Source organism: Saccopteryx leptura, chromosome 5 (genome assembly GCF_036850995.1).
Source record: "Saccopteryx leptura isolate mSacLep1 chromosome 5, mSacLep1_pri_phased_curated, whole genome shotgun sequence".
Classification (NCBI taxonomy): domain Eukaryota; kingdom Metazoa; phylum Chordata; class Mammalia; order Chiroptera; family Emballonuridae; genus Saccopteryx; species Saccopteryx leptura.
Window position 1 is genome coordinate 102614145 of NC_089507.1, and position 27701 is coordinate 102641845.

The 27701-nt window shown below is 43.0% G+C and overlaps 1 protein-coding gene across 3 annotated transcripts in view; it reads left to right on the plus strand.

Moving 5' to 3' along the window:
* The window catches only part of FBH1 (F-box DNA helicase 1), a 53437-nt gene that overhangs the window by 21508 nt on the left and 4228 nt on the right, over positions 1-27701 (plus strand). For all 3 annotated transcript variants that reach the window (XM_066384964.1, XM_066384965.1, XM_066384966.1), the window contains 13 exons: positions 2906-2998; positions 3563-3657; positions 5406-5574; positions 6274-6496; positions 7519-7606; positions 7691-7777; positions 8476-8612; positions 13116-13215; positions 13305-13426; positions 15877-15952; positions 16572-16769; positions 17333-17458; positions 19309-19415. In XM_066384964.1, coding sequence (XP_066241061.1) covers positions 2906-2998; positions 3563-3657; positions 5406-5574; positions 6274-6496; positions 7519-7606; positions 7691-7777; positions 8476-8612; positions 13116-13215; positions 13305-13426; positions 15877-15952; positions 16572-16769; positions 17333-17458; positions 19309-19415 — 1621 coding nt within the window. The remainder of the gene's footprint in view (positions 1-2905; positions 2999-3562; positions 3658-5405; positions 5575-6273; positions 6497-7518; positions 7607-7690; positions 7778-8475; positions 8613-13115; positions 13216-13304; positions 13427-15876; positions 15953-16571; positions 16770-17332; positions 17459-19308; positions 19416-27701) is intronic.

A 27701-nucleotide genomic window follows, 5' to 3' on the forward strand; every position in this document is an offset into this window, starting at 1 on the left:
CAAAGGCGCCCTTCACAGCATCTCTGAGCACTCTGTCCAGGGAGTTAACTGGAGGCTCACCTCTAACTACCTTCCCCATGGTAGGTGGGAGGGCCTGTATAGTCCAGGACTATGCCCACTGAAGAAAGTGTCCTTGGTGCATCCCTGCAACTGGGTGAGAGCAGCTTCCTGGTGCAGGAAGGCCTTTACAGGTGCCATGCTCCCCCCACAAGGTCAAGGTCTCTTATAGTATAGTACTGTCCACAAGCAGTATGTCCATCCAGCAAGGGAGCCGGTGCTCCCCTCTGGTTGCAGTCCAACAGTCCATTACACCGTTCAGTGATCAGTTCACAAGAGCCCAGCTGTCTGTGCAGATCACCAAGGTAAAGGCCATTACAGGCAACTAGGCATACAGCTCTTTATCAACAGACCTCAGCGACTTTCCACAGTGCTCTGTCCATTGCCACAAGCCCCATCCAAACCCCTAAGAAGTCCACGCTCATAGGGCCTGGTGTAGTCAAACACATTTGAGGCCTGTGCAGCCTTGACAGTTCTCTTTGCTGCTGCTGCTGCAAACAAAGCACCTGTTTCCTTCTAATGCCAACACCTGCTACACATTAGAAGGGGACCAGTGGATTGCCTATTTCACATGGGCTCTCCAGCCCAGCCCCCATCCTTGTTGGATGGGTCTCTTGGCCTTTCCTCTATTCAAACTGGGATAATGGGTCTTGGGGGATCCTCCTCTTCCCCAGCTGTCTCCAACCAGTAATCCAACTGTGCAACCTGAATGCCAGCCATTTTCTTGGCACCTGCTGAGGCCGCCTGCTTCCCTCACTTGTTGAGCAGCTGGAACCTCTGTTCTGGATTAAGTTGCTGCCAGAGCTTCAATAGAACTTTATTAGACTTGCCATTTAATTTCATCCTATCTGCCCTAGCCACAATCAGATCTACCCACATCTGTGTTTGGGTAATTTTTACTGGCCCATTTCTCTTGTTAGTTGGGGTGGGGTGGGGCCAGCATGGGCAGCCTTCACGGCCTCTCTGTTCCGGAGAGCATGATGCCATCCATCCCCTTATGTCTCACACCGCAGCAACCAGGCTGCCAGGGGCTCAGTGGGCTTCAGCCTGAATTTCACCTCTTAACTGCAACAGCTCGGCCTGGGTATAGGTCTGGACCACAGAGTGCTCCACTACCTGTGGAGGGGGCTGTGCCTGCCCCTGCTGGGTTTTTACCTTCTGGGCAATCACTGGCCGGGCTCTTAGTCTGCGGATGGCAATTTCAGCCCAAGCCTCTCTCTCAGAAGAGGAGGAGTTGGAAACACCTGCTCCTGCCAACTCAGTGCCACTCCACCCACATGGATGCTCTTCGGCAACTGCTGAAGCTGAGACTTGAGCTCTTGAACATGCAGTTGTTTCTCCAACAAGTGCCGACACCAACATTCCGCTTCCAGGGCATACTGGAGTTCACAAACCTGTAACTCCTTCTCCAGACATTGCTCCAGTTCCAGGCGCCGTTGTTGCTCAGCCTGCATCTCACACTGCAGCTTTCGAACCTGGTCAGACTCCTTCTCCAGCACTAACTCCAATTCATGCTGTCAATGCCGCTTGGTCTGCAGCTCATCCTGGAGCTTTTGACTTCCCGCAGCCTCATGCACAGAGCTCTTTGTTTCTTCTCGCAGGACTATAAAACACACCCAGCCATGATCCCCAACAGGAGAGCCACCAGGAACAGCTACCCCTCTATTCCACCCTCCGAGGGTGTTGGCAGCTCCATACCAACCTGTTCCAAATCCTGCCCACTATGCCAGGTATAATGCTGGTGGCCAAAGCCAGGCAGGTTCACATTGGATTCAGGCAGACGGTAGAGAAACTGCAGAGCCAGAAAGTGTTGGGCCATTCCATCTAATAGAATCTCACAACAGCATACGAGCACAAGGGAAAACCACTTCTAAGTCAAAGAAACAGCAAAAATGGCCCCTCACAGTGATGGACAGGCAATCCGCCATCTGCAGTCCCCAATCTCTCCTGAGTGCAAGCACCCTTAGCCTATGTACAGGTGCCTCTGCCACATGCTGACACACTAATCAAGCAAAGTGCTTGCAGCTGGTACACCAGCGAGCAAGCTTAACACAGCTGTTTTCCCAGCAGAGCAGAATTTATGTTTCTTATTTTTTTTTTAACAGGGACAGAGAGAGGGTTAAAGGGACAGACAGACAGTAACGGAGAGAAATGAGAAGCATCAATCATTAGTTTTTCGTTGCGACACCTTAGTTCAGGGGTCTCAAACTTCGTGGATTAGTCTGCAGGCCGCACAAAATTGGTGGGCGGGCCGCATGCGGCCTGCGGGCCGCGAGTTTGAGACCCCTGCCTTAGTTGTTCATTGATTGCTTTCTCATATGTGCTTTGACCGTGGGCCATCAGCAGACCGTGTAACCCCTTGCTTGAGCCAGCGACCTTGGGTCCAAGCTGGTGAGCTTTTTGCTCAAGCCAGATGAGCCTGTGCTCAAGCTGGTGACATTAGGGTCTCAAACCCGGGTCCTCTGCATCCCAGTCTGATGCTCTATCCATTGCGCCACCACCTGGCCAGGCTATGTTAGTTTTTAACTGGTTCATACTGCTTTTGTGATTGTCTCCTATAGTCACAACTAATACCTTTTTCCCCAAAGAGCATACCCTGGCCTCTCCGTTTGCCACTGCATGCTGGAGCTAGGTGTCTTTCCAGAACTGTGCTCTCCAAGGGGGCTTTAATCAACGCTAGGTATATTTAAATTCTTTTCCTTCCTTTTTTCATAAAATGGTTGTAGGTGTTTTTTGTTTTAGATATGGTGTTTTAAATATGGTAAAGAATCTAAATACATTCGAGGAAAAATAAGATGCAGACTGTGACTTAATTTGATAAACTCTGAATCTGCTTTTTCCCTGTTAGGATTCACTACAACATTTTCTATTGCCTGTATCTTCAGGAGAATTCCAGTACTCAGGCCACAGAAGTTAAAGAGGAAACATCGGTTTGGCCAGGGTATGTGTATAGATAGATAAATATGTGTCTGTTGTCTTCCATTCTTGACTCTTTCTCTTACTTAAGGAAGAGAGGTATTTTAACAACTTTATTGAAGTATTTACATTACATAAAGTTCACCCATTTTAATTGTACAATTCAGTGATTTTTAGTATACTGCTCAAAAAATTAGGGGATATTTCAAAATGATTATGAAGCGATAAAAAAGAAGCATTTTTTTTATTAAACTAGAACATCAGAAAAGCAAACAAGTCAAAGAAAGTTTGATTATGCAAATGAGATGCAAAACCAACTTTTATTTCATTGGTGTAATTGCACTTTACAAAAGGCTGAAAGTATTGCAGTATCTGCACGTTCTCTGGTCCCCTCATTTTTGTGAGCAGTGTAATTTTACTGGATGTGCAGTCAATATGTTTTGGAACATTTTTAATACCTTAAAGGGAGGTCTTTTTTTTTTTGTTAAATGTTGTTCATCTGATTTGCTTGTTTGGTTTTTGACAGTCTGTCCCCTGATCATTTTAATTCCTTTGTATTTTTTAAATTTCTCTTCTGTAATGTTTATAGGAAGAAAACAACCATCCAACTTACACATGAACAACAGCTGATTCTGAACCATAAGATGGAACCTCTTCAGGTGGTAAAAATTATGGCATTTGCAGGTAAGGGAGCTTGCCAATGCTGGAGTCGAGTCAGGTTCATGACTCTTACCTCTACATTCCCCTTTCCTGAGTATCTTTACCTTGATCTATTACTGAAATTTCTAAAATGAAATAATCTAAAAAGCAAGATCCATTCCAGGAAGCATCTACATTGGAGTTTCTGGTGAGACCAATAGTTCCTAGGAATTAGTTTGCAGAGTAGTTACTGATGAGAATGATCCAGCCTGTCATTTATCATCATATATGCTCACTGATTGCTCTGAACTGGCAGGTCATGTTTATCTCCTCTCAGAATCTCAGCAGCTCCTGATTTCTGTTGAGTAAGGTCTCAAAGGCCCTTCCATCACTTGGTTCTAACCTACATTCCTAAATATGTATATTGTCTACTATTCTCCTGCCTTAGTCAGCTCATTTTCCTTAGTCTCCTAAAGTACTTAGTTGTTCTTTTCTCTGAACCTTTGCTCATACTATTTTTGCTCATACTGTTTTCTCTACCTGGAATTCCTTCCCGCTTCTTTTCTGCATACATATCCTACTAAATACAATGACAGCCATTTCTTAAATGCCTGCCGTGTTTCTGTCACTGTGCTAATCCTGAAAACATTCTTTAAGGTTGGTTAGTTATCTCTACTTCATAGATTAAGATTTGAAGGTCAGAAAAATTAAAATGACTTGCCCCAGTTAAATAAACAAACAAGTGATGGAAATAGAATTCAAAGCTAGATCTGTTCTCTCCAAAGACCAGCCTTTTTCCTTCCTCCTCTCGTTCTTTGTCCTCCCCTTCCCTCTCATCCTTCGCCCTGCTATGTTGATGCCCAGCATTTCTGGTTCTTGTTGATGGATACTTCTTCAGTCATTTGAGTCCTATATGATCTCTGAACTCTTCCTTATAACTAATTATCCATACTAACTATATAGTACCTGATCATGTAGTAAGAATAGCCAGTACACACGTTTTATAAATATTTCCAGAGAACCCTTTAAGGTTGGAAAAGAGGTACCGTTTTTCCTCTTGGACAGGTGGGAGTTTTTCTTTCCAAATCCATACTCTTTTACACTTTATCATGTTATCATTATACTCGACTCTAGTTTTGTTCTAATTTTCAACTGTGTTGGTGTTTTATTTCCAACTAGATTATAATGTAAGCACCTTGCTTTGTCTTTTAATATATTTCCAGTACTTAGCATATAGTTGAATATGTAGTAAGTGTTCAATAAATACTTTTAAAAATTAATGACAGTGTAAAAATAATGACAGTTGAATAACTGAATGACTGAACAAATGATGGAGAAGTAGGGCTGACAAGAGAGTTCCAAGTGAATCTTGTTTGTGTCCTCTTGCCATGAAAGCATTAATGGGTCCTTCCTAGGCCAGAGTAGCCAGATTTACTGCTTACTAAGTTCTTCTGCTGAGTACTTTGATGATCATCTTTATCCTGCCTGACTCTACAAGGTCAATGTTATGCACTCAAGGCTGAGAAGCAAACGAGTTCATTGAGGCCAAGTGGCTTACCCTTTGCTCCTCAACTAAAACCTGACAGAGCCATGATCCCAACACAGGTGAATTTGGCTTAGAATCTGCTATTCTTTTCATTATACCATTGTTCATTTTTATTACATTGGAAAACTTGTCACTGTCTAGTCTCAAGCAAGAGGTGAGATAAACGTGGGTAAGACCTGATTCAGGCATTCTTTGGAACCATTTTTCCTGGTTAGAGGTTCACTTCCTTTCCTCTTGGCTTCCCTAGGTACTGGAAAGACCTCTACCCTGGTCAAGTACGCTGAGAAGTGGTCTGGAAGCAGGTTTCTTTATGTGACATTCAACAAGAGTATTGCAAAGCAGGCTGAGCGAGTCTTCCCCAGCAATGTCACCTGCAAAACCTTTCATTCCATGGCCTATGGACACATTGGGCGGAGGTGAGCATTGCATTGTCACCATTGTTGTTATGTCTAACTACTGTTTTCCATGTTACTATCATCATGATCACATGTAGACTTACACCACAGCAACACTAAGAATATATAATGCTTCTATCTCCATTTATAGGCAGGAAATATAGAGATAGATTTAGTGATTTGCACTTTTATTTAATAAAAATACATTTTTTACAAATAATATCTAAGGGAAGTGATCTCATTTCTCTAAAATTGAAGTACAGATAGTCAAAATGACATCTAGAGTTCAGGATATCAGCAGTTTTGGGCGTTCCTTGGGATGGGGCAAGAAAAGACTAAGCTGAGGTGCAGTTTGCCCAAGTCTCTTGAGTCCTCTGAACCAGTGTTCCCTTGGATGTGAAGGCTTCTAGGAACTTCAGGTGTCCCCCCTTGGGTGCCTCTTGGAGTCTGGTCCACACCTTGGAGTCATAGTATCTGTCATGAGCCACTTTATCTTCTGGGTTATGATATGTGAATTCCTGAAAGCCTGATGTAGCCATTTCAAATCATACATGGACCTGGCTCAACTTCTCTGGCTTTTTTTTTTTCTCCCTCACCTGTGTGTGACACTGAGAGTGACCTAGGGGTGTCATTGGAGAGAAGGGGATTGGGCATGGGCGAAACCTTTTATTGGCATTGCCAGTAAAGCCAAATACTATTCATTTGGGATATGTATTACAGGTACCAATCAAAGAAGAAATTAAATCTCTTCAAGTTAACACCTTTCATGGTCAATTCTGTCCTTGCTGAAGGGAAAGGTGGATTTGTAAGGGCCAAGCTAGTGTGTAAGACTCTAGAAAACTTCTTTGCCTCGGCTGATGAAGAGCTGACTATTGATCATGTGCCTATTTGGTGTAAGAACACCCAAGGTCAGAGAGTCATGGTTGAACAGAATGAAAAACTGGTGAGTGTTTAAAATATCTTTAGTGTTAGGGATCTGGGGGGTAAATGAGAAGAGCTCACATGATACAATGTTATATTTATCTTTCACATCCTCATAAGTGCTGGCAGGAAATAAGGGTGGGAGTAGAGACGGTAGGCCAGTTGTGATAGCTGTTGGTTGTATAGTGTTTTCTGTGAAGAACATTCATGAACATCTCACTTAATTCTCACTCTGGTCCTCCCATTTAGTGCATGAGGCACCTCCCCATGGTTTTTAAGAGCTTGTTAGTGGAGTGGGGCTGCTGGGCGAATCTAAAGATTAGGAATCTCTTTTCTAATTTTTAATGAGTTTTTTTAACCGTTGGCCATTCTTTTTATCAATTAATCGTTAGTCATAAATCTGTAGAAATAATCCAGGCTTTTCTGGTCCATCAGATTTTGTGCTGTCTGAGCAGTGTTCTGTCACTGGGCTGTTGTGAAGCCAGAAGGAGGTTAGGGAAGTGACTGCCACTTACCAAGCTGTGATGGTGTCTTTGTTCTGACCTCTGCTCTGTATGTGGAAATGAAAGTGTGATTTCAGGGTGCTGTCTTTTCCAGGGTCTTAAACTAGGAGTTACCAATTATTTTTTCTTTTCTTTTCTTTTCTTTTCTTTTCTTTTCTTTTCTTTTCTTTTCTTTTTTTTCTCTCTTTCTCTCTCTCTCTCTCTCTTTCTTTCCTTTCTTCCCTCCTTCCTTCCCTCCCTCCTTCCTTCCTTCCTTCCTTCCTTCCTTCCTTCCTTCCTTCCTTCCTTCCTTCCTTCCTTCCTTTTTCTTTCTCTCTTTCTCTCTCTCTCTCTTTCTTTCTTTCTTGATTGATTTTAGAGAGAAGGGTGAGAAAGAGAAAGGGGGTGGATGAGGAACAGAAAGCATCCACTTGCAGTAGTTGCTTCTCGCATGTTCCTTGACCGGGCAAGCCCAGGGTTTCGAATCAGCGTTAGTGCATTTCAGGTCAATGCTTTATCCACTGTGCCACCACAGGTTAGGTTCCAATTACTTTTTTTGTAGAATAGTGTACTTGAAGCAAGCCACCTTTGGGACAACATGCGGAAGCTGGGGGAATGCAAAGAAGAGGCTTACCAAATGACTCATGATGGTATGCAAGTTCCCAAATTTTGGTATCTGTTAAATGTCATTGCTATAGTTATGAGTTCTGACTCTCGCTACTCCCTTCTTTTAGGCTACTTGAAACTCTGGCAGCTGAGCAAGCCTTTGCTTGCTTCTTTTGATGCCATCTTTGTGGATGAGGCCCAGGACTGTACCCCAGGTGATAAACTATCAGTACATCAGTAGTCTCAAATACATATAAAACATATCATGATTATATAGGGGGACATATATGTGAAATAAGTCGATTATTCTTGTTTGTCCTAAGGAAGAGGAGCACATGATGTTGAGTCACTCAGAAACCCCTTATTGTTTGATTTTGGATTTCAACAGTTGTTTTTCCCCCCTTCCAAGGCAGCTTAATTTTCCTCTGAATGTTTTGCTTCAGATTATTCTTAAAATGTTGACTAAAGCATAGGTCATTAGATGGTAGGGACCTAGAGTCATGCTGATTGGGAAAGGATCGTCAATTTAGAATGAACAATTTGTGCTGAATATTTCTCAAGTGACTAATAGAAAGCAGGTGGTATGACTTTGTGGGTCGTTTTGGGGCCTTAAGTTATAAAGAGAAAAGAATTTACCTAATTGCCTATGTGGTTTCTTACACACATAATTTTTGTCCAGGGCTAAAAGTAATATATATTCCTAGGATTAAAAACTTTCTTTTGTCTGTTATCACATCATTTCTTTGGATTGAGTGTCCCTCTAATGCAGGAAAAGACAGCTCTTTTGTGCAGTGTGCCCTGGCTTAGTTTCATGAAAGCATTTTCATCCCTATCTGTCTGAAATATGGTTTCTTGTTTGCAGTGTGGGTTAGTGTTCTTTTAGGTCTCTTACTTTCTCTCTTATTGATTGTAGCTATCATGAATATAGTTCTTTCTCAGCCATGTGGGAAGATCTTTGTAGGGGACCCACACCAGCAGATCTATACCTTCCGTGGTGCAGTCAACGCTCTGTTTACAGTCCCTCACACTCACGTCTTCTATCTCACACAGGTAAGAGCCCCCTTTGTGTCCGAATCCCTCGAAGCACATGAGCAAGCGCTGTGGTTCTCTACCCTTGTTGTATTAGTGGTTACTGTGTGCTAAGCCCTCTGCAAGGTTTTGTGTAAGGCTCACAGTATATAGTCAATCCTTGCTTCTACGCAGTGAGCCTCTGTGGTCCTCAGGGGATCTACAAAATCAAAATGGTTTTTATAGTAGTAATTTGCCTTTTTCACTGTGTTGACATTTGAACTGATGATGCAAAACAGTGGTGAAACTGCTAGCACCTTTGCATGAATCAATACATCGGCACCAAGTGATCTAGCACTCATCATATTCTTTACTGCAGTGCACTCATAGAGTTTAAAAACAGACAACAACAAAATGCAAGAACAGTTTAGTTAAGAATGTACTTGAGGTCCTGGCCAGGTAGCTCTGCTGGTTAGACTGTTGTCCTTGTGTGCCAAGGTCGCAGGACAGTCCAGCTCTGGGTATTCAGATTTGGGTTTGTGGCATCTTCCCCAAAATGAATGAAATGAACTGTGACTCAAGGAAAACAAATGACAAGTGTCTTTTTTTGTGTGTGTGTGTGACAGAGACAGAGAGGGAGACAGAGAGAGGGACAGATAGGGACAAACAGGAAGGGAGAGAGATGAGAAGCATCAATTCTTGTTGCAGCTCCTTAGTTCATTGATTAATTTCTCATACGTGCCTTAGCTGGGGTGCTACAGCAGAGCGAGTGACCCCTTGCTCAAGCCAGCGACCTTGGGCTCAGGTTGGTGAGTTGTGCACAAACCAGATGAGATGACGACCTTGGGGTTTTGAACCTGGATCTTCTGCATCCCAGTCTGACTCTCTATCCACTGTGCCACTGCCTGGTCAGGCAACAAGTGTTTGTTGATGAAGATAAAATCTTTGCTTTCAAGTGAAATAAAAATTTTTGAAGACCTATGTGTGCTACTGTGAGCATGGTAACTCATGGTGTCCTTATTGTCAAAAAAGTTATTAAAGTTTCCTCCCCTTTTCAATATGCATGTGTGTAAGGCTGAAATGTCTTCAACCAAAAAGCACATCTCCACAGATAGAATGCAGACAGAACTGAGAATACAGCTGTCTTCTATTTAGCTAGGCATTAAAAGAGATTTGCAAAAATGTAAAACAGTGATACTCCTCCTGCTAAATTTTTTTTGTTTTGGAAAATATATTTTTAAGAAATATGTTCTTTATGTTGCTATACAATGGGTTTATTATTATTTTTAAATGAATCAAAGTTTCTAATGTGGTAACTGTAATTTGATACAATATAAATAAAAACTCCTTCAGGGCCTCAACACTTTTTTTTTATATGCAGGATGCTTTATTACATTTGGAAATACTAATAAGTAGAGGAATTACAGAAGTAAGGAAGGAGAGATTTAAAGTAGCATAGAAAATATAACCTTCGATGTTGGGGCCACTTTTAAAAAGTTAAGCTCTTTAAAATGAGGTTTTTCGTAGGGAAGAGGGAGCTGAGTGCTAGTCCCTAACCTCACTGAGCAGTCAGAGTTCTACTGGAGAAACACAGCCAATAGGGTATGTACAAGCTCCCATGCATGCATGCGCGCGCACACACACACACAAACGCCCACACGCAAACTCTGTGTATGTATGTATGTATGTATAAAAAGAGAGAGAGTTAGTTGAATGAATTGGCTCCAGCGGTTGTGAGGTCTGGCAGGCCCCAGACCCTTGGGGCAGGCTGTCGGGAGGACCGCGCTGGACACGCCTGTGCAGGAGCGGAGCCCACAGCCCACAGGCAGAGTTTCTGCTGTCTCGGGAAACCTCAGCTTTGCTTGTAAGGCCTCTCAGCTGTTACCAGTTACTCAACAGCAATCTTGTTTGTAGCAGTTTTCACTTTTTAAAAGTGTAAATAGTACTGACACCAAGAGATGCAAGAACCACTGCTTTTAAGAAACTTCTGGTCAGAGGGTATGAGATGTGCCAACTATTCAAGTGTAGTCTGAACTGTTTTGTTCTGTTATAGAAAGTCCTGTGGTCTACTCTTTGACTTTTGTTCCTTAGAGTTTCTGCTGTATTCTATAGTGATTGTAGGGTAATGTCAACTTGGAGTAACTTTTTCTTTTTTTTTAATTAAATTTATTGGGGTGACGCTGGTTAACAAAATTATATAGTTTCAGCTGCCCAATTCTACAATACATCTCTGTATGCCATATTGTGTGTTCAAACCCCGCACCCCCACCAGTCAAGGCTTCATCCATCAGCATTTGTCCCCCCTACAGATAACTTTTTATTTTTATTTTTGAGAGACAGACAGAGAAACAGGAATGGAAAGAGAAGCACCAACTTGTAGTGGTGGTACTTTAATTCTTCATTGATTGCTTTTCATATGTACCTTGACAGGTGGTCTCAAGCTAAGTCAGTGACCCCTTGCTCAAGTCAGTGACCTTGGACTCAAGCCAGTGACCTAGGGCTTCAAGCCAGTGACTATGGGATCATGTCAATGATCCCATGCTTAAGCTGGTGACCCTGTGCTCAAGCTGATGAGCTTGTGCTCAAGCCTGCAACATTGGGGTTTCAAATCTGTTAAGCAGAGTTTTGAAGGGAGAATACAGAGAATGCTCAGGAAATGATAATTATACTGTGGTTGGTTATGTAGGGCAGTGGTTTTAAATTAATGTTTTGTATAATTTATACTCAGCATCCCAGTCAGTGATCTAGCTACTGCACCACCACTGGTCAGGCAGGAATATACTTTTTTTTAAATATTTTTTTAGTTGCAGATTTATAGAAAAATTGAGAAAATGAAACAAATTTTCCATGTATTGTACATTTAGTTTACCCTATTATTAACATATTAGTGTGGTATATTTGCCACAATTAATGAAGTAGTATTGATACATTATTATAAAGCCCTAAGTTTATTCAGATTTCCTTAGTATTTACCTAACGTCCTTTTCTGTTCCAGGATCTTAGGGTAGGTTACCATATTACATGTAGCTGTCATATCTTAGTCTCCTGTGGCTGTGACATTTTCTCAGACTTTCTTTATTTTAATGACTTTGCTAGTTTTGAAGATGTTTTATAGGATGCCTATATAAGAATTTGTCTGCTGTTTTTCTCATGATTAAACTGATGTTATAGGTGTTGGGAGGAAGATCTCAAAACGAATATTGTCCTTTTTATCACAATATTGAGGGTACATGCTATCCTTTTCAACACGTAATATTGAGGGAATACGATTTATAACTGTTAATGTTGGCCTCGATCATCAGGCTGAAGTGTTTGTGATGTTTCTCCACTGTGAACTTACCCTTCCTCCCCTTGTCCTTTCCATGTTATCAGCTTTGGAAGGAAGTCACTGTATTTAGCCCTCACTCAAGGAGTAAGAGTTGGTTTATCTGTAAAAATTGTTTGTACTTCTTCTGCAAGGGAGATTTCTGTCTTCTCTCCTATTTATTTATTCAGTCATTTATTTATATATCAGTATGGACTCATAGATACTTATTTCATAATTTGGGTTATGGTTCACTCAGAATAGTTCTATAGGAACACAATACTATTTGTTGAAAAATCTTGTTTTTCTTAGACTGTATTGATATTTACCAAAGTAAATAATTGTTATTACCTTAAATTAGAAATGCATGGAAAAGGCAATGAATATCATGAGTTTAGGGAATAATAGTGTCTTTCCAGTTAGAGTGGTCAAGAAATTAGAGTGTTAAGCAGAGTTTTGAAGGGAGAATACAGAGAATACTCAGGAAATGATTATACTGTGGCTGGTTATGTAGGGCAGTGGTTTTAAATTAATGTTGAGAGAGTTTCAAAGGAAAGGAGAAAACCCTCCCTAAGTCCCTTAATCTTTTGTATAATTTATACTTGTCAGATTTGATTTGAAAAGAAGGGTACATTTGCTTAAAAGAAAAGTTTGCTACTGGTTTGGGGAATAAAGGGAAATAGGTTGATCTGGAGGGGATGACTCTCGAGTGGACGCATTGCCTTTTCCTGTGTTGCTCTTCCTTTCCTTAGCAAGGGCGTGGCTTGAGGACAGCGTGCGGCGGAGATCAATCCAACAGAGGTGTAGAGAGGGGTTTGGCAACGGGAGGAGACTGGAGTCAAAGAGAGCAAGTGGTTGAGACATGAAGTTTGAGTTTCTGAGCTGACCTGGCAGCAGGGCTAAGAAAAATAGTATAGAAAATATGGTGGATAAATTGTTAATATTTGGATTTGGGGACAAGAGGTAGAGAAAAATAGGTAACTCTATAAAGTTTCAAGATAAAAAATGCTATTCTGAAAACTTGGAAATAAAGTCAGTGATTTTAAAATTTTTTAGTTTATTTTTTGGTCAAGCTCCTATTCAGTACAAGTGGGCTTACAGTAGGGAATTTCCATACTTTCCAGATAAATCAGGAATGATCAGCTGGGTTTGTCAAGGCCAGGACTCGGCAGTGATAGAGATGTGCTAACATACTTCAGGGACAGGTTGTTTACTCCTTCCATTTTGCGGTTTTCCAACAGAGTTTTAGATTTGGTGTGGAAATAGCGTATGTGGGAGCTACCATCTTGGATGTCTGCAAGAGAGTGAGGAAAAAGACTTTGGTTGGAGGAAATCATCACAGTAAGGCTTTCAGTTACTTTTATTTGTTACAAAAATTAGTTTTCCTCTTTAGGTGAACTTACTGTAGAGTTTGTGTTCTTTCCCAAAAGGTGGCATTAGAGGTGATACAAAGGGGCAGGTGGCCCTTTTGTCCCGGACCAATGCCAATGTGTTTGATGAGGCTGTACGGGTGACCGATGGAGAAGTGCCTGCAAGGATACATTTGATTGGGGTAAGAGTAATTTTCTGTTGACTGCTTCATGCACAGAAACATGGCAGACAAACATAGTTGATGAAAATGTTCAATTTAATTAGGATTATTATTCAAACAAGCATTTGGGTTTTTGACAGTTTTCACCATTTGTGCCCTGACTGAAGTCTTTCTCCCTGATTATACTAGCCCACATTCCTGTAAAGTGAGGTCCAACAAGAATTGAGGATCTTTTCTTCTACTCTTTATAAAATGAATGCCCTTCTCACCTTTGACTATGCAAATGAGGCTGCTGGCTACCTGGCGAGTGTTCCAGTGTGTTGTTCATTAGTGTAGGAACGAGCGAGGTGACCACACCGCTGGGACAGGCTAGTGGGACAGGCCAGTGGATAGAGTATGAACAGCTGGTTCTAGCTCTGGTTCTGTCACTAACTTTGTGTGGCTTGCGGCAAGTCACAACTTCTTTGTGCCTCATTCTCTCCATCTCTAAGAGAAAAATGCCTTTCCTTTACCTGTTTCACGGGGAAGTTAGGGTTTAGGGACATGTTATGGCATTTTTAACTCTTTGAAGCAAAGTTATATGACTAAAAAACATTCACTCATTCATTTATGAAAAATATTTTTGAGGTCCTACTATGTGTAGGCACTCAATAAATATATTGAGTGAATCATAATCAAAAGATGTTCTGACTTCTCTTTTTAATTTATAAACATTATATAACCAAGTTATAGGAAAAACGGCTTTAATCTCAGTATTTCATATTTCTCATTTTTGCTTATTATTTGTCTTTGTCCTTTTAAATGTATATTTTTACATAATTGTAATTATAGTATACATTAAAAGATATGCTATTTAACTCAATATGTAAGCATATTTTCTTTCATGTTGCTACTGTAATAACCTAACAATATTTCATCTAGTGCAGCGGTTCTCAACCTGTGGGTCGCGACCCCGGCGGGGGTCAAACGACCAAAACACAGGGGTCGCCTAAAGCCATCGGAAAATACAAATTTTCGACCTGTGTTTTGGTCGTTTGACCCCCGCCGGGGTTGCAACCCACCAAAATATGTATTTTCCGATGGCTTTAGGCGACCCCTGTGTCTTGGTCTTTCAACCCCCGCCAGGGTCGCGACCCACAGGTTGAGAACCGCTGATCTAGTGGATATAGCATAATTTAGCCATTTTCATTATTGTAAGAAAATAGTACTTGGGGAGTATCATCCATGCCAGGCATGATAGAAAGTAGGTTGCTGTCTTCCCCTCTCTGTATCTACTCATCACCTGTAGCATGTATCATTACATGTGATCACATCTGGTTTCCAATTATAATGTATATTGTCTAATTTTGGTCTCTGTTTTATGTTAATGTGTTATGTGTCCCTTCTCAAGATGATGATAAATCTGTGGAATGTGGAGCCTTTGACATGTGTTTCTTCTGTACTGGGACCTTGTGCTGTGCAATTGCTGGGGCCCCAACCAGTGCTCAGTATCTGCTTCTAGGCAGAAGAATTAGGCTGAACTGTGATACAGTCAAGTCCTCTCCTCCAGGAGCTAATAATAACCTTTTAAAGCATAATAATCTGCCCTGGCCAGTTAGTTCAGTTGGCTAGAGTGTCATCCCAAAATGCCTAAGGTTGTGGGTTCAATCCCTGGACAGGCCACATATGGGAGTGGCAAATGAATGAACAACTAGGTGGAATAATAAATGAATGCTTTTCTCTCTCTCTTTTTCCCTCTCTCTCCTTCTGTCTTTGTCTGTCTCTCTAAACTCAATAAAAAATAATAATAATCTGGACCTATAGATATTCTCTAGTTCTTTTCTCAAAAGAAACATTGGTAAGTATTTATATCCCACACTTTTTATTCAGGTATAATTTTCTTCTTCATTGCAACCTTTTTTTTTTAAATTTTTTTAAATTTATTTATTCATTTTAGAGAAGAGAGACAGAGAGAGAGAGACAGAGAGAAGGGGGGAGGAGCAGGAAGCATCAACTCCCATATGTGCCTTGACCAGGTAAGCCTAGGGATTTGAACCGGCAACCTCAGCATTCCAGGGTGACGCTTTATCCACTGCGCCACCTCAGGCCAGGCTTCATTGCAACCTTTTATATTCCTGGAAGGTAGATGATTTAAATTGCCCTCTTTTTTTTTTCAAGAAAAAGTGCAGCTCGGTCTTGCCTTTTTAAAAGCACAGAAAGAGTTGCAGGTAGCAGCTAAAACTTAGCGTTTGGTAACCCTGAACTTTCAGGCTGCATTATAGCCTAGAAGTGCTTTCACGCCTGTTGAAGTTTCCTGCTTACTCTCCTTATGCTTAGGGTGTAACTTGAGATCTGTTTCCAAGAAACCATCTAATTTCAGAATCATATCTCTACATTTGGTTCACTTTTGTTTTGTTAAGAGAACAACACAACAAAACAAAACAAAAACAAAAACAAAAAAACCCAAAAATCCCACCAAAAAACTTTTTCAGGGGATTAAATCATTTGGATTGGACAGAATCATTGATATTTGGATCCTTCTTCAGCCGGAGGAAGAACGGAAAAAACGTGAGTACCTTTCTGGCCGTGGTGCAGTGGACGGAAGCACCCAGTGACGAGGGATGGGCGAAGGATGGGCATATGGAATTAGAGTTCTTTAATTCTGCAGAAGGGTAGAGCTAGTGTTGCTCTTTTCCCATCAAAACTGGTAAGTCTGAGGCCTCCTGTTTTCAGAGGTACTGATAACTTTTTCCAGATCTTTCTCTCAGGAGCCTAAATTTCTTCCTATCATTGGTCCCTTAGGCTGTCTTCCCTCATCATCTTTTCTGTCTGCCTGGGCAACTTTATACATTGAAACTTTTGCATGTGCCCCAAATGATCATTGCTGCCATTCCTATAGCACTTTTCATTACTGTGCTATTGCAAATCCCTGTGAAGTAGGTAAGGATTTCAAGGGTAGGGGGTCTTGATCCTCAGTTTGGAGACGGAGAGGCTAAAGCACAGGCCATTTCACTGACTTGCCCAGGGACACACAGTAGGTTAGTGATGTAGTCGGGACTAGAACCTGGATCTCCCAGCTTTAAGAACATTCATTTATGCTATTGGTTAGGAACGTACAGCTGCTGCTGCTGCTGCTATGTATTAGTGTCGCCTGTATTACATTAACCTGTGTCTGTATTCTCCTTAGGAAACCTCTTTATTAAAGACAGGTTTATTAGAAGATGGGTGCACAAAGAAGGCTTTAGTGGCTTCAAGAGGTATGTGACTGCAGCCGAGGATAAGGAGCTTGAAGCAAAGATTGCTGTCGTTGAAAAGTATAACATCAGAATTCCAGAACTTGTGGAAAGGATAGAAAAATGCCACATAGATGACTTGGACTTTGCAGGTAAGGAAACCACTTAGTTCTTCACTTACTACCAGGAGGAAGAATAGATGGTCTGATGCTTCTTGGCTGTATGAATATCATGTGTGACCAAGGGTGGCTTTGTCGTGTTCCTGGCATTGCCTAAGAGAAGGGGGCTGAGCTGCCATTTTTCCTTAGGTGCCTTTACTTCTGTTCTACCTCCAAGCTGGTAGAATGGGACTTTCTGGCCCCAACTCTGCTGCCGTGTGACTTTGAGCAAGGTATTCATTCCTCTTCTAGGCCTCTGTCCCTCGTGTGTGAAGCTTAGGTGGTGGGCAAGTCACTAACTCTGGAACGCAGTTCTGAGTTGCACCAACTCACCTGCAACAGACTTTCTACTTTTCACCTCATCTTTTATTTTTCCCTTTTTTGCTCTCTCTTTTTCTTTCTGTTTTCCCCTCCTTCCTCCTTTTCCCACAAAGCCACACACAGGCAGGAAACTGAGGTTAGCATTTTAAGGTCTAGTAGGAAGAGTACATTTTTGCCCCTCTGTTGTGTCCCTTGTTGTCAGGCCCCCATCTAACGCTCTGCTGTGTCTATTCCAGAATACATTTTGGGTACTGTGCACAAAGCCAAAGGCCTGGAATTTGATACTGTTCATGTTTTGGATGACTTTGTGAAAGTGCCTTGTGCCAGGCACAACCTTGCACAGCTGCCCCACTTCAGAGTTGGTAAGACCGGTTGCACTCAAGAACCTCTCTGAGAGGTGATGGATGCTTCCTTGGGACGCCTTGCTTTTTGTTGGATGGTGTGGTCTCATGGAAGGATTCTTCTAGAAGAAGAAAAAGCACCTCCTAGTCTTAAATATTTTATTCATATATTCTTTTTTTTTTTAAGAAAAACTGTACTTCTGGAGCCCACCCTCTTGGGGCTGCTTCTCAGGCAGTTATATCTGCCATGTCTCTGTTTAGCCTACATTAGCTCTTTTTTTTTTTTTTTTGTATTTTTCTGAAGTTGGAAACGGGGAGGCAGTCAGACAGACTCCCGCATGCACCCAACCAGGATCCACCCGGCACGCCCACCAGGGGGCGATGCTCTGCCCCTCAGGGGTGTCGCTCTGTTGCAACCAGAGCCATTCTAGTGCCTTGAGGCAGAGGCCACAGAGCCATCCTCAGCGCCCGGGCCAACTTTGCTCCAGTGGAGCCTTGGCTGCGGGAGGGGAAGAGAGAGACAGAGAGGAAGGAGAGGGGGAGGGGTGGAGAAGCAGATGGGCACTTTTCCTGTGTGCCCTGGCTGGAAATCAAACCCGGGACTCCTGCATGCCAGGCCGACGCTCTACCACTGGGCCAACCGGCCAGGGCCTACATTAGCTCTTCATTTTGGGTTTTCACCATGAGACTCATAAAAGCTTTAAAACGTACAGTTTACCTGCTCACCAAGATGTTTTTTTTTCCATTAACTCCTTTTTATTAAAGAGGCCATAAAATCATAAAAGGTGAAATAATAAGCACTCTATTATTTGTCTGCTTATGTATAAATTTATACTCAAGACTAGTTGTTAAACTCTAAGCATCAGTGTTATTGTTTTGGTTTTAAATGTTAGAATAAGATCATTTGAAATTTTCCTACAGACAAATAAAAGTTCTCATTTAACTGTGGATTCAAAATTTGAGGCATAGTGTACATTGGCAGGCTGAAAAAATACTAAAAACCCCTTGTATCTGATGAATGTATTCATAAAATGAGAGAAAGACATGGTATCAACATAAATTAAAGTGGAGTGGGGAAAAAATGGCCATAGAGCATTATCAGTTGCTTTATATTGGAAAAGAGAAGTTTGCTTAGTATACTGTGTTTTCCCCCCTGCTGTTCATTCATCTTTACATATATATATTTTGGGGAACAGCTTTTTGAAATGTTTGTCACAACCACATAATCCATCCATTTAAAATATACGGTTTAATGGCTTTTAGTCTATTCATAGATCAACTGCCTCTTATTCAGTTTTTACCATTGTGCTAGGTATTGTAAATGGGAGAACTGAGGCGTAAGGTAGGCAGTACAGACTTGAAATTATTTTTCTTCTGTGGGTATCCTGTGACAACGTAAGACATTTCCACATTGGCTTGAGTAAGAGCGTTAGAAAAAGGAAGGAACTTGGGTTTTAGAGACTTGTGTTAAACTCTTGGACCAATTAGCCATGGCATATTTGTCCAAATGTCCTACCCTCCATAAGTCTCAGTTTCCTCATCAGTCCTACAGGGTCATTGTGAGGAAACTGGGAGAATGAACAGAAAATGCACTGGGTACATCACAGGTGTTGAATAACCAGTGAACTGGTTCCCAGGGTTTACCAGTAGTAGTTCTAACTAAAACTCAGTATTTTGTGCCTCAAGCTTATTAAGTTTTATTTATTTATGGAGTTGGTGTTTGTAGGAAACTTGCACATATACTTAACAAATCTTGTGTGGGTTTTTCTGGGATGGTATGTGGATGAGGGGTGGTTAACATTTAGATGAGAATGGAATCTTTGTAAGCAGACTTTTGAGTTGATATATTTTTTTCCCTTTATGTTCTTTAGAGTCATTTTCTGAGGATGAATGGAATTTACTGTATGTTGCAGTAACTCGTGCCAAGAAGCGTCTCATCATGACCAAATCATTGGAGAACATTTTGACTTTGGCTGGGGTAAGAGATGGTAGTACACATTAATTTAACAGCATCCGGATTCTATTGGATTTGAATGAGGGATTGACCTGTCCTGGCTGGAAGAGCAGGGCTTCTCTTTCTTGAGTTCCCAGAGGCCTATTGTTAGTGCAGGAAGTATCCTCACCAAAGAAACAAAAACGTGGGTTCTTTCCGAAATTCTTTCCTAATTGAGTTTTAAAAGTTCTGATAAAAATATCAGCTGTGTTCATGTAGTTCTTTTTTTCCCCTTTTATTGATTTTAATGAGAGAGGAAGGGGAAGAGAAAGAGAAAGAGAGAGACAGACAGAGACAGGAACATCAATCTGTTCCTATATGTGCCCTTACTGGAGATTGAACCAACAACCTCTGTGCTGCAGGACAGTGTTCTAACCAACTGAGCTATCCAGCCAAGGCTGTTCATATTTTTCGGGTTCTTTTTTTTTAAATATATTTTTTATTTTATTTTTTTATTCATTGAGAGGAGGGGAGGCAGAGAGACAGACTCCCACATGCACACCAACTGGGATCCACCCAGCAAGCTGACTAGGGGGTGATGCTCTGTCCATCTGGGACATTGCTCCATTGCTTAGCAACTGAGCTCCTCTTAGTGCCTGAGACAGAGGCTATGGGGTCATCCTTAGCATCCAGGGCCAATTCCCTCCAATTGAGTCATTGCTGTAGGAGGGAAGAGAGAGAGAGAGAGAGAGAGAGAAGCAAGAAGGGGAAGGGTGGAGAAGCAGATGGGCACCTCTTCTGTGTGCCTTGACCAGGAATTGAACCCAGGATGTCCACACACTGGGCCGACACTCTACCACTGAGCCAACCAGCCAGGGCCTTCATATTTTTCTTAATTTCTCCCTTATTTAATTAGTGCTCAACACTCTTGGGGAAAAAAACAGCAAGGATGTTTTCTGTGTTTGAACTTTCTCCCTCTCACTTTCTAGTTTCTTTTAAAATGGCAACTACTCTGCTGCCAATAAATTTTGCAGAAAAGAACATATGTGCTTGCCAGGGGAGAAAGAGTATTTAGGCACCTGCCTCTTGTCACTGACTGAGATGTAGAAAAGTGTCAGCCCTCTTTCTTTACCCCTGCAAACCACCTTTCTCCTGCTCTCTCTTATTTCTACCTCCTTTCTGCTTTTCATGGGCTAGGGCAGGGGTCTCAAACTCAACTCAGCATGTGGGCCGCAGAGCAAGATCACAGCCGTTCGGCGGGCCGCACTAGGTCTACAAAAGGCAACTGTTATGCAACACTTTTCTCACTGCAGTTGAAAACAAAAAAAAATCAGTACAACAAGCACAATCGTACATGCAGTTTACTCAGTGTCACAAAATGACCAGAAACTGTAGTTTGCATCACAACTGCTGTTAACTAAGCTAATATCTAGCTAGGATGCTAGAGAAATGAAAAATACAAGTAGGCCCCTAGGCTTACTTAATTTTATCCAAAATATTTTGAACTTCATGGATTAGTCTGCGGGCCGCACAAAATTGTTCGGCGGGCCGCGAGTTTGAGACCCCTGGGCTAGAGTATAAGCCATTTAGTCTTTTCAGACCTGTTGGAAACAAGGACAGAATTTGAGCTAACAGTTACTATTTAATACAACTTTCCCTAAACCAAAGATACTTAAGCCTGAAACCTAAAACTTAAGTGTAAAAGTTATAAATACTCTTCTTCCTTAACTATTTCCAAAACAACCGATTTTGTAGAGCAGGGTGATTTGGTCCCAGTGTATGTGCATGTTCTCCCAAGGAGGGAAGATTATGTGGAGTAGAGTGAGCATTGCTACCAGTGGCTTTGAACCTCTAGTAGGGTGGTAGTCACAGTCTCAGAGTTAAGTGGTGGTAAAACAACCCTGATACTCAGAATTGAATATTTATTGAGTGCCTAATGGGTGCCAAGCACATCTCTAGGCATTGAAGCTGTAATGGTGGACAAGGGAAATTCCTGCCCTCACAGAGCCCCCAATGCAGGTGAAAAAATAGTCAACAAGTAAATAAGTAGGATTTTTCTTTACATTTTGAGGAGAATATCAGAGCTTAAAAGGTAGAAACTTTACAGATAACTACTCTGTATAGCCAGTCAGAACAGCAAAAGCTTCTTGGCTAAGACTAATTAATTATCTTACATTTTTATTGAAGTTTGTTCTTTAAAGTCTCCTTTTCACTCTTCTCTGAGTCAGGCCCATTTGGCCATAAGAATGCTTCTGGAATTTGAAATCAGCTGCATGTTTCCCAGGCAGCTTTGCCCGGCCTGACCCTTACTGTGTGTGACCTGTTGCCTGCGTGGCAGCTCACATGGCAGAGCTGGGACTGAAGCCTCTTTTCTTGGATGCATCATCAGTAGCACCGGGGTCACCAGTGGAGATGACTTAGAGCAGAGCTCTGCTAGCTTTTCTGTAAAGAGCCAGGCAGCAAATGTGGACTTTGCAGGCCATGGGATCTCTGTTACACTACTCAACTCTGTGTGGTGAGAGAGCAACCACAGGAATGCATTAATAAATGAGTGTGGCTGTGACCCCACTAAACTTTATTTACAATAGGCATTGGTCTGGATTTGGCCCCTGGTTGTAGTTTGCTGACCCCTGGTTTAGAGATAAGGTGGCTTTTGTTCATTTTAAGGAGTAGTGTAGAATAATAATTGTTAGATACAAATAGTCTACCTATCACATAACATTTTATATAGACTTTGATCTTGAGTATATCTGCAGTATAGTTTTCTCATAGAAACAGTGTTACATTAGTGGTTAGATCTGTAACAAAACCGTATTGTCATATTGGTAACTTTTTTTTTTGGTGACAGAGAGAGAGTCAGAGAGAGGGATAGACAGGGACAGACAGACCAGAAGGGAGAAAGATGAGAAGCATCAGTTCTTTGTTGCGGCTCCTTATTTGTTCATTGATTGCTTTCTCATATGTGCCTTGACATGGGGGAGGGGGCTACAGCAGGATGAGTGACCCGTTGCTCAAGCCAGCAACCTTGGGCTCAAACCAGCGACCTTTAAGCTCATACCAGCAACCATGGGGTCATGTCTGTGATCCCACGCTCAAGCCAGCAACCCTGTGCTCAAACTGGTGAGGCTGTGCTCAAGCTGGATGAGCCTGCGCTTAAGCTAGTGACCCCGGGGTTTCGAACCTGGGTCCTCTGTACCCCAGTCCGATGCTCTATCTACTGTGCCACCGCCTGGTCAGGCACTGTTGGTAACTTTTAATGGGGGTAATATAGAGCAGTAGTACTATTTTAGAACAGAGGTTAAGTAGTATTTTTTTTTAATTTAGGAAAATTTTGAGACATTTAAAAGTCAAGAAAATAATAGATTAAATTAACATGTACAAATCACCTCTTTGTATATTTGTAGTACACATCTCTAAAAATTATGGGCCTTTTTTCCATAACCAAAGTCAATTATCAAGTTATAAAATTTATAGAGCCCTGGCTGGTTGGCTCAGTGGATAGAGTTGGCCCCACATGTGGATGTCCCAGGTTTGATTCCTGGTCAAGACATACATGAGAAGCAGCCATCTGCTTCTCTTCCCCTCCCTCTGTTACTCTTTACCAAACCGCAAAAGGGGAATATGACGGAATATGCTGTGAAGAATTAGAGAAAGAGAGGTGCCCTAGGTGAAGGCCCTGAGTAGATGAGAGTCCAGGGCCTCGCTGACCTGTAATGGAAACAGTGCATGCTGGAAACAGTAAAACAGCAGGATAAGATTCAGTAACAAACTGTTTAGGCTCTCAGAACAGAGATTAGAAGTCAGCATGTTCTTTATCCTTTACTTCACCCCCTGAAAACTTCTGCTGGCTGCTTCTTTGAGTTATTTGTGCTTGCTAATAAATATCTGAGTAAGGCTGGGGCCAGGGCTTTAGTCTTTTGGTCTGCTGACCAGGACTGTTGCCTCCCCTTGCCCCCTCGAAACATTTCATCTGGTCTCTGGGCAGTTAGTTCATTGTCACTGTGACAAGCGGTGCCCTATGTGGTGAAACAGAAAAACGACTTCCCAAAGCCTGGCAAAGGAAAAGGATGTCCACTCGTTGCATTTGGTAAGGGACATAAGCAGCAGGGGAAGAGCCCTTGAATGCTTGTGGCAAGGTCACTTTCAGGGATCATCAGGCCAGGGGATTTCCCTTTCCCTTCATCTTTCCTCCATCATGAGCAATTCCCTTTCCCCTGAGCAGCGGAGCCACAAGTTACACCTACAGGGTCTTCTCCAAGCTGCAGGGTGTTGCACTGGAATTTAACTGCCCACTTGCTCACGATCTGACAACAATGCCCTTGTGTTGGGCAGATAAAATGTATTATGCTCACTTTGTTCAAGAGGCCATTGCCCAGGTGATATTAATGTGTGTTGAGAATTGTTGTAGCCTGGGGCTTGGTTTTGGGATTAAGCCTTTCCTACCCTTTTTGCTGTAGGGCGGTACAATCCAATCATGCCTCAGAGAAGTGACTTTGTATTAGAGACTACCCTGTTTTGTATATTGGATTAAGAGTTTGGATTGCTACACTATAAAATGGGGACGAAGTGGGAGCTTGGGCTCCTGGTTCCTGAGGTTAGCATGAGAGAGCGGAGAGAGTAGAGCCAGCAGCTAAAGGAGGCCACGTGGAGGAGGCCAGGAGAAGCAGCCAAGATGGCGGAGTGCTGAGTGAGATGCCAGTTTGTGTAGAGTTTGTATCTGGGATAAGGAAGGAAATGGGGAACTGAGGAGAATAAGGTTGGTGAGCTAGAAACCTTTGATTCTAGGAAACTCGGATAAGTCAGTGGCTTTGTGAGCACTGAGTGTGACTGGGTTTTGGAGCCCAGTGTGTATTTTTACTTGCCCGCCGGGTGCAAGGTAAGATTAAAGGTTATGGCCCACCAGTTTTTGGCTCCGCTGTTTCTTTACCGACTGTCCGAATCCAATGCGAACCTGCAAGGGCCTGGCTGCTGGCTTTACATTTGGCGTAGTCTGTGGCAGGATTCGATACAGATCTGCAAGGAGCCTTTGAGCAGTGGAGTAGAGGACTGGCTAGTGTTAGGGTTCCCCATGGCTGTCCTCTTGGGGATCGTAGGCTGGCTGACCTTTACAGCCATGCGTGAGGAAACCGAGAGCTCTGTGGAAGAGGCCGCCCGGGACCTGCAAACCGAGCAGCAGAAGGAGATGGAGCAAACGCAGGAGAAACCGATGCTGACCCTGGAGCTGGAGGAAATGCTGGAGGAGGAGGCCAACCAGGTGTTCGAGATTCGCCTGGAAATGGAGCAAACGCTGGAGGAGGATTCAGAGGTTCGTGAGTTGCAGCTTGCCCTGGATGTTGCGGAGAGCCAGCAGCGGCAGGAGGCCAGGGCTGAGGCTGAGGCTGAAGCTGAGGCCGGGCCCGGAGCTGCAAGGTCTGCGGAGCAGAAGGCTGCGGCAGCCCGGGGCTCGAGACCGGCAGCGGGAGCTGGTGTTTTCAGTTCCTCTTTGGAGGATGAGGAGAATCGGACTGGAGTTGTGATCTGCAGTCTCCAGAAGATGGAAGCCCAGCTGGAAGGAGCACTTACTGCGGCCCCGGTAGGTCTGCGATTTTGGGACATAGGGCTGAACATGCTATCCGGAGCAGAGATGGAAATGCTGACTGCCATTGCCATGTGGCCCTCTTTGGGACAGTGTAAGACCTGCGAGGATGGCAGGGATGAGGGGGGTGGCTGACGCCCCATGTGCGTGGACTGATTTCCTGGACTACGACCTGAGTGGGCATTGGCTCCTTTGTTGGATGGACTTACGGATTATGGATTTTGGACAATGTGAAATACCCTGATGGGGGTGGGGGGTGGCTTTGCTGGAAGCACTCCCCTACCCCGGGAAGCTTTTCCCGTGGCTAGAAAGAAGACCGAGGACATTTTGCGCTTTGGGCTAAGTGCTCAAAGACTGGTGAAATGTACCTTTGTAATTGTTGAAACTGTATGATTTTTGCTGTTGTAATCTGTGTAATGTTCTAATTTCCTTGCACAGGAATGCTGGTGATGTAAATTGTGGGTAGTAAAGTGAGCATAGGGGTGGATTGTTGGGCAGATAAAATGTATTATGCTCACTTTGTTCAAGAGGCCATTGCCCAGGTGATATTAATGTGTGTTGAGAATTGTTGTAGCCTGGGGCTTGGTTTTGGGATTAAGCCTTTCCTACCCTTTTTGCTGTAGGGCGGTACAATCCAATCATGCCTCAGAGAAGTGACTTTGTATTAGAGACTACCCTGTTTTGTATATTGGATTAAGAGTTTGGATTGCTACACTATAAAATGGGGACGAAGTGGGAGCTTGGGCTCCTGGTTCCTGAGGTTAGCATGAGAGAGCGGAGAGAGTAGAGCCAGCAGCTAAAGGAGGCCACGTGGAGGAGGCCAGGAGAAGCAGCCAAGATGGCGGAGTGCTGAGTGAGATGCCAGTTTGTGTAGAGTTTGTATCTGGGATAAGGAAGGAAATGGGGAACTGAGGAGAATAAGGTTGGTGAGCTAGAAACCTTTGATTCTAGGAAACTCGGATAAGTCAGTGGCTTTGTGAGCACTGAGTGTGACTGGGTTTTGGAGCCCAGTGTGTATTTTTACTTGCCCGCCGGGTGCAAGGTAAGATTAAAGGTTATGGCCCACCAGTTTTTGGCTCCGCTGTTTCTTTACCGACTGTCCGAATCCAATGCGAACCTGCATGGGCCGGGCTGCTGTGATAGTGGCCCCGGCCCTGCGAGCTGGCTTTACACCTTGGTATTCAAAGGAGGGAACTTAGACTTAGAAGACTGGGAAAGCACTTTTACCAAGGGGATGGTTGAAGAATCAGGATGGGATATGGAATGACCCCTTGAGATTGGAAAGAGCTTGTAAAAACTGTTCTCACCACCTAGCCCGAGCCTCAGACCAGCCCCTCCCCCTAGATATTTCACCCACCCTAACCAGCAGGAAGTAGCTACAGAAGAAGAGACCTTTGCCCCTTTTCCTTAAAAAACAAAAGGCTGGAATGTTAGGCTTGGGTCCAGGGCTCCTTTATATCCAAAGCCCCTTTAAAAACTCAAATTTTCCTCACCCAACCCTCCCCGCCCCTTAAGCAACTCCCTCCACCCTGGGAAGGTTCTGGGGAGTGTCCTTGAGACAAGGCCTTCAGGAGGGACCTGGGGGTTGGGAAAGGGAGATAGTCTGTGACCAAGGGCAACAAACCTGTTACAACTGTGAGAAAGAGGAACGTTTTCAGAAAGATTACTGGCAGAGCCTAATAACAACTGTGTAATCTGGCTATTGTTTGTGCCCTGAGAGGCTAATAAAACTCAATCTAAAAATTCCTTATAATGTTCCAACAAAGCAGATTGTAAAAAGCCAATGTGATCAATTACTATTCTTGTTGTATTCATGCAAATCACCAGGCCAAGTTAAAACTAGACTTAGTACTGTAATTAGGATAATTTTAATTTGGATCTTTAAAAAAAACAAAATTTTAAGGGTAATTTTAAGAAAAAAAAAGAAAAACCAGGTCTTTTTTTTTTTTTTTTTTTTGTGGCAGAGACAGGGACAAAGAGAGGGACAGATTGGGACAGACAGGAAGGGAGAGAGATGAGAAACATCAATTCTTCTGTAAAGCCAGCAGCCGTGGCCAGGGCCACCATCACAGCAGCCGCCTGGCCCATGCAGGTTCGCATTGGATTCGGACAGTCGGTAAAGAAACCATGGAGCCAAAAACTGGTGGGCCATAGTCTTTAATCTAGCTGCACCCGGCGGGCAAGTAAAAATACACACTGGGCTCCAAAACCCAGTCACACTCAGTGCTCACAAAGCTACTGATTTATCCGAGTTTCCTAGAATCAAAGGTTTCTAGCTCACCAGCCTTATTTCCCTCAGTTCCCCATCTTCTTCCTTATCCCAGATACAAACTCTGTACAAACTGGCATCTCACTCAGCACTCCGCCATCTTGGCTGCTTCTCCTGGCCTCCTCCACGTGGCCTCCTTTAGCTGCTGGCTCTACTCTCTCCGCTCTCTCATGCTAACCTCAGGAACCAAGAGCCAAACTCCCGCTCCGTTCCCATTTTATAGTGTAGAAATCCAAAACCTTAATCCAATATACATAATAGGGAAGTCTCTTAATACAAAGTCACTTCTCTGAGGCATGATAGGATTGTACCACCTTACACCAAAAAGGGTGGGAAAGGCTTAATCCCAAAACCAAGGCTACAAGGATTCTGCTTGCCCCTAGCCCACCCCAACACACATTAATATCACCTGGGCGACTGCCTCCTCGTTTTATCTTTAACAAAGTGAGCATAATACATTTTATCCGCCCAACATCTTCGTTGCGGC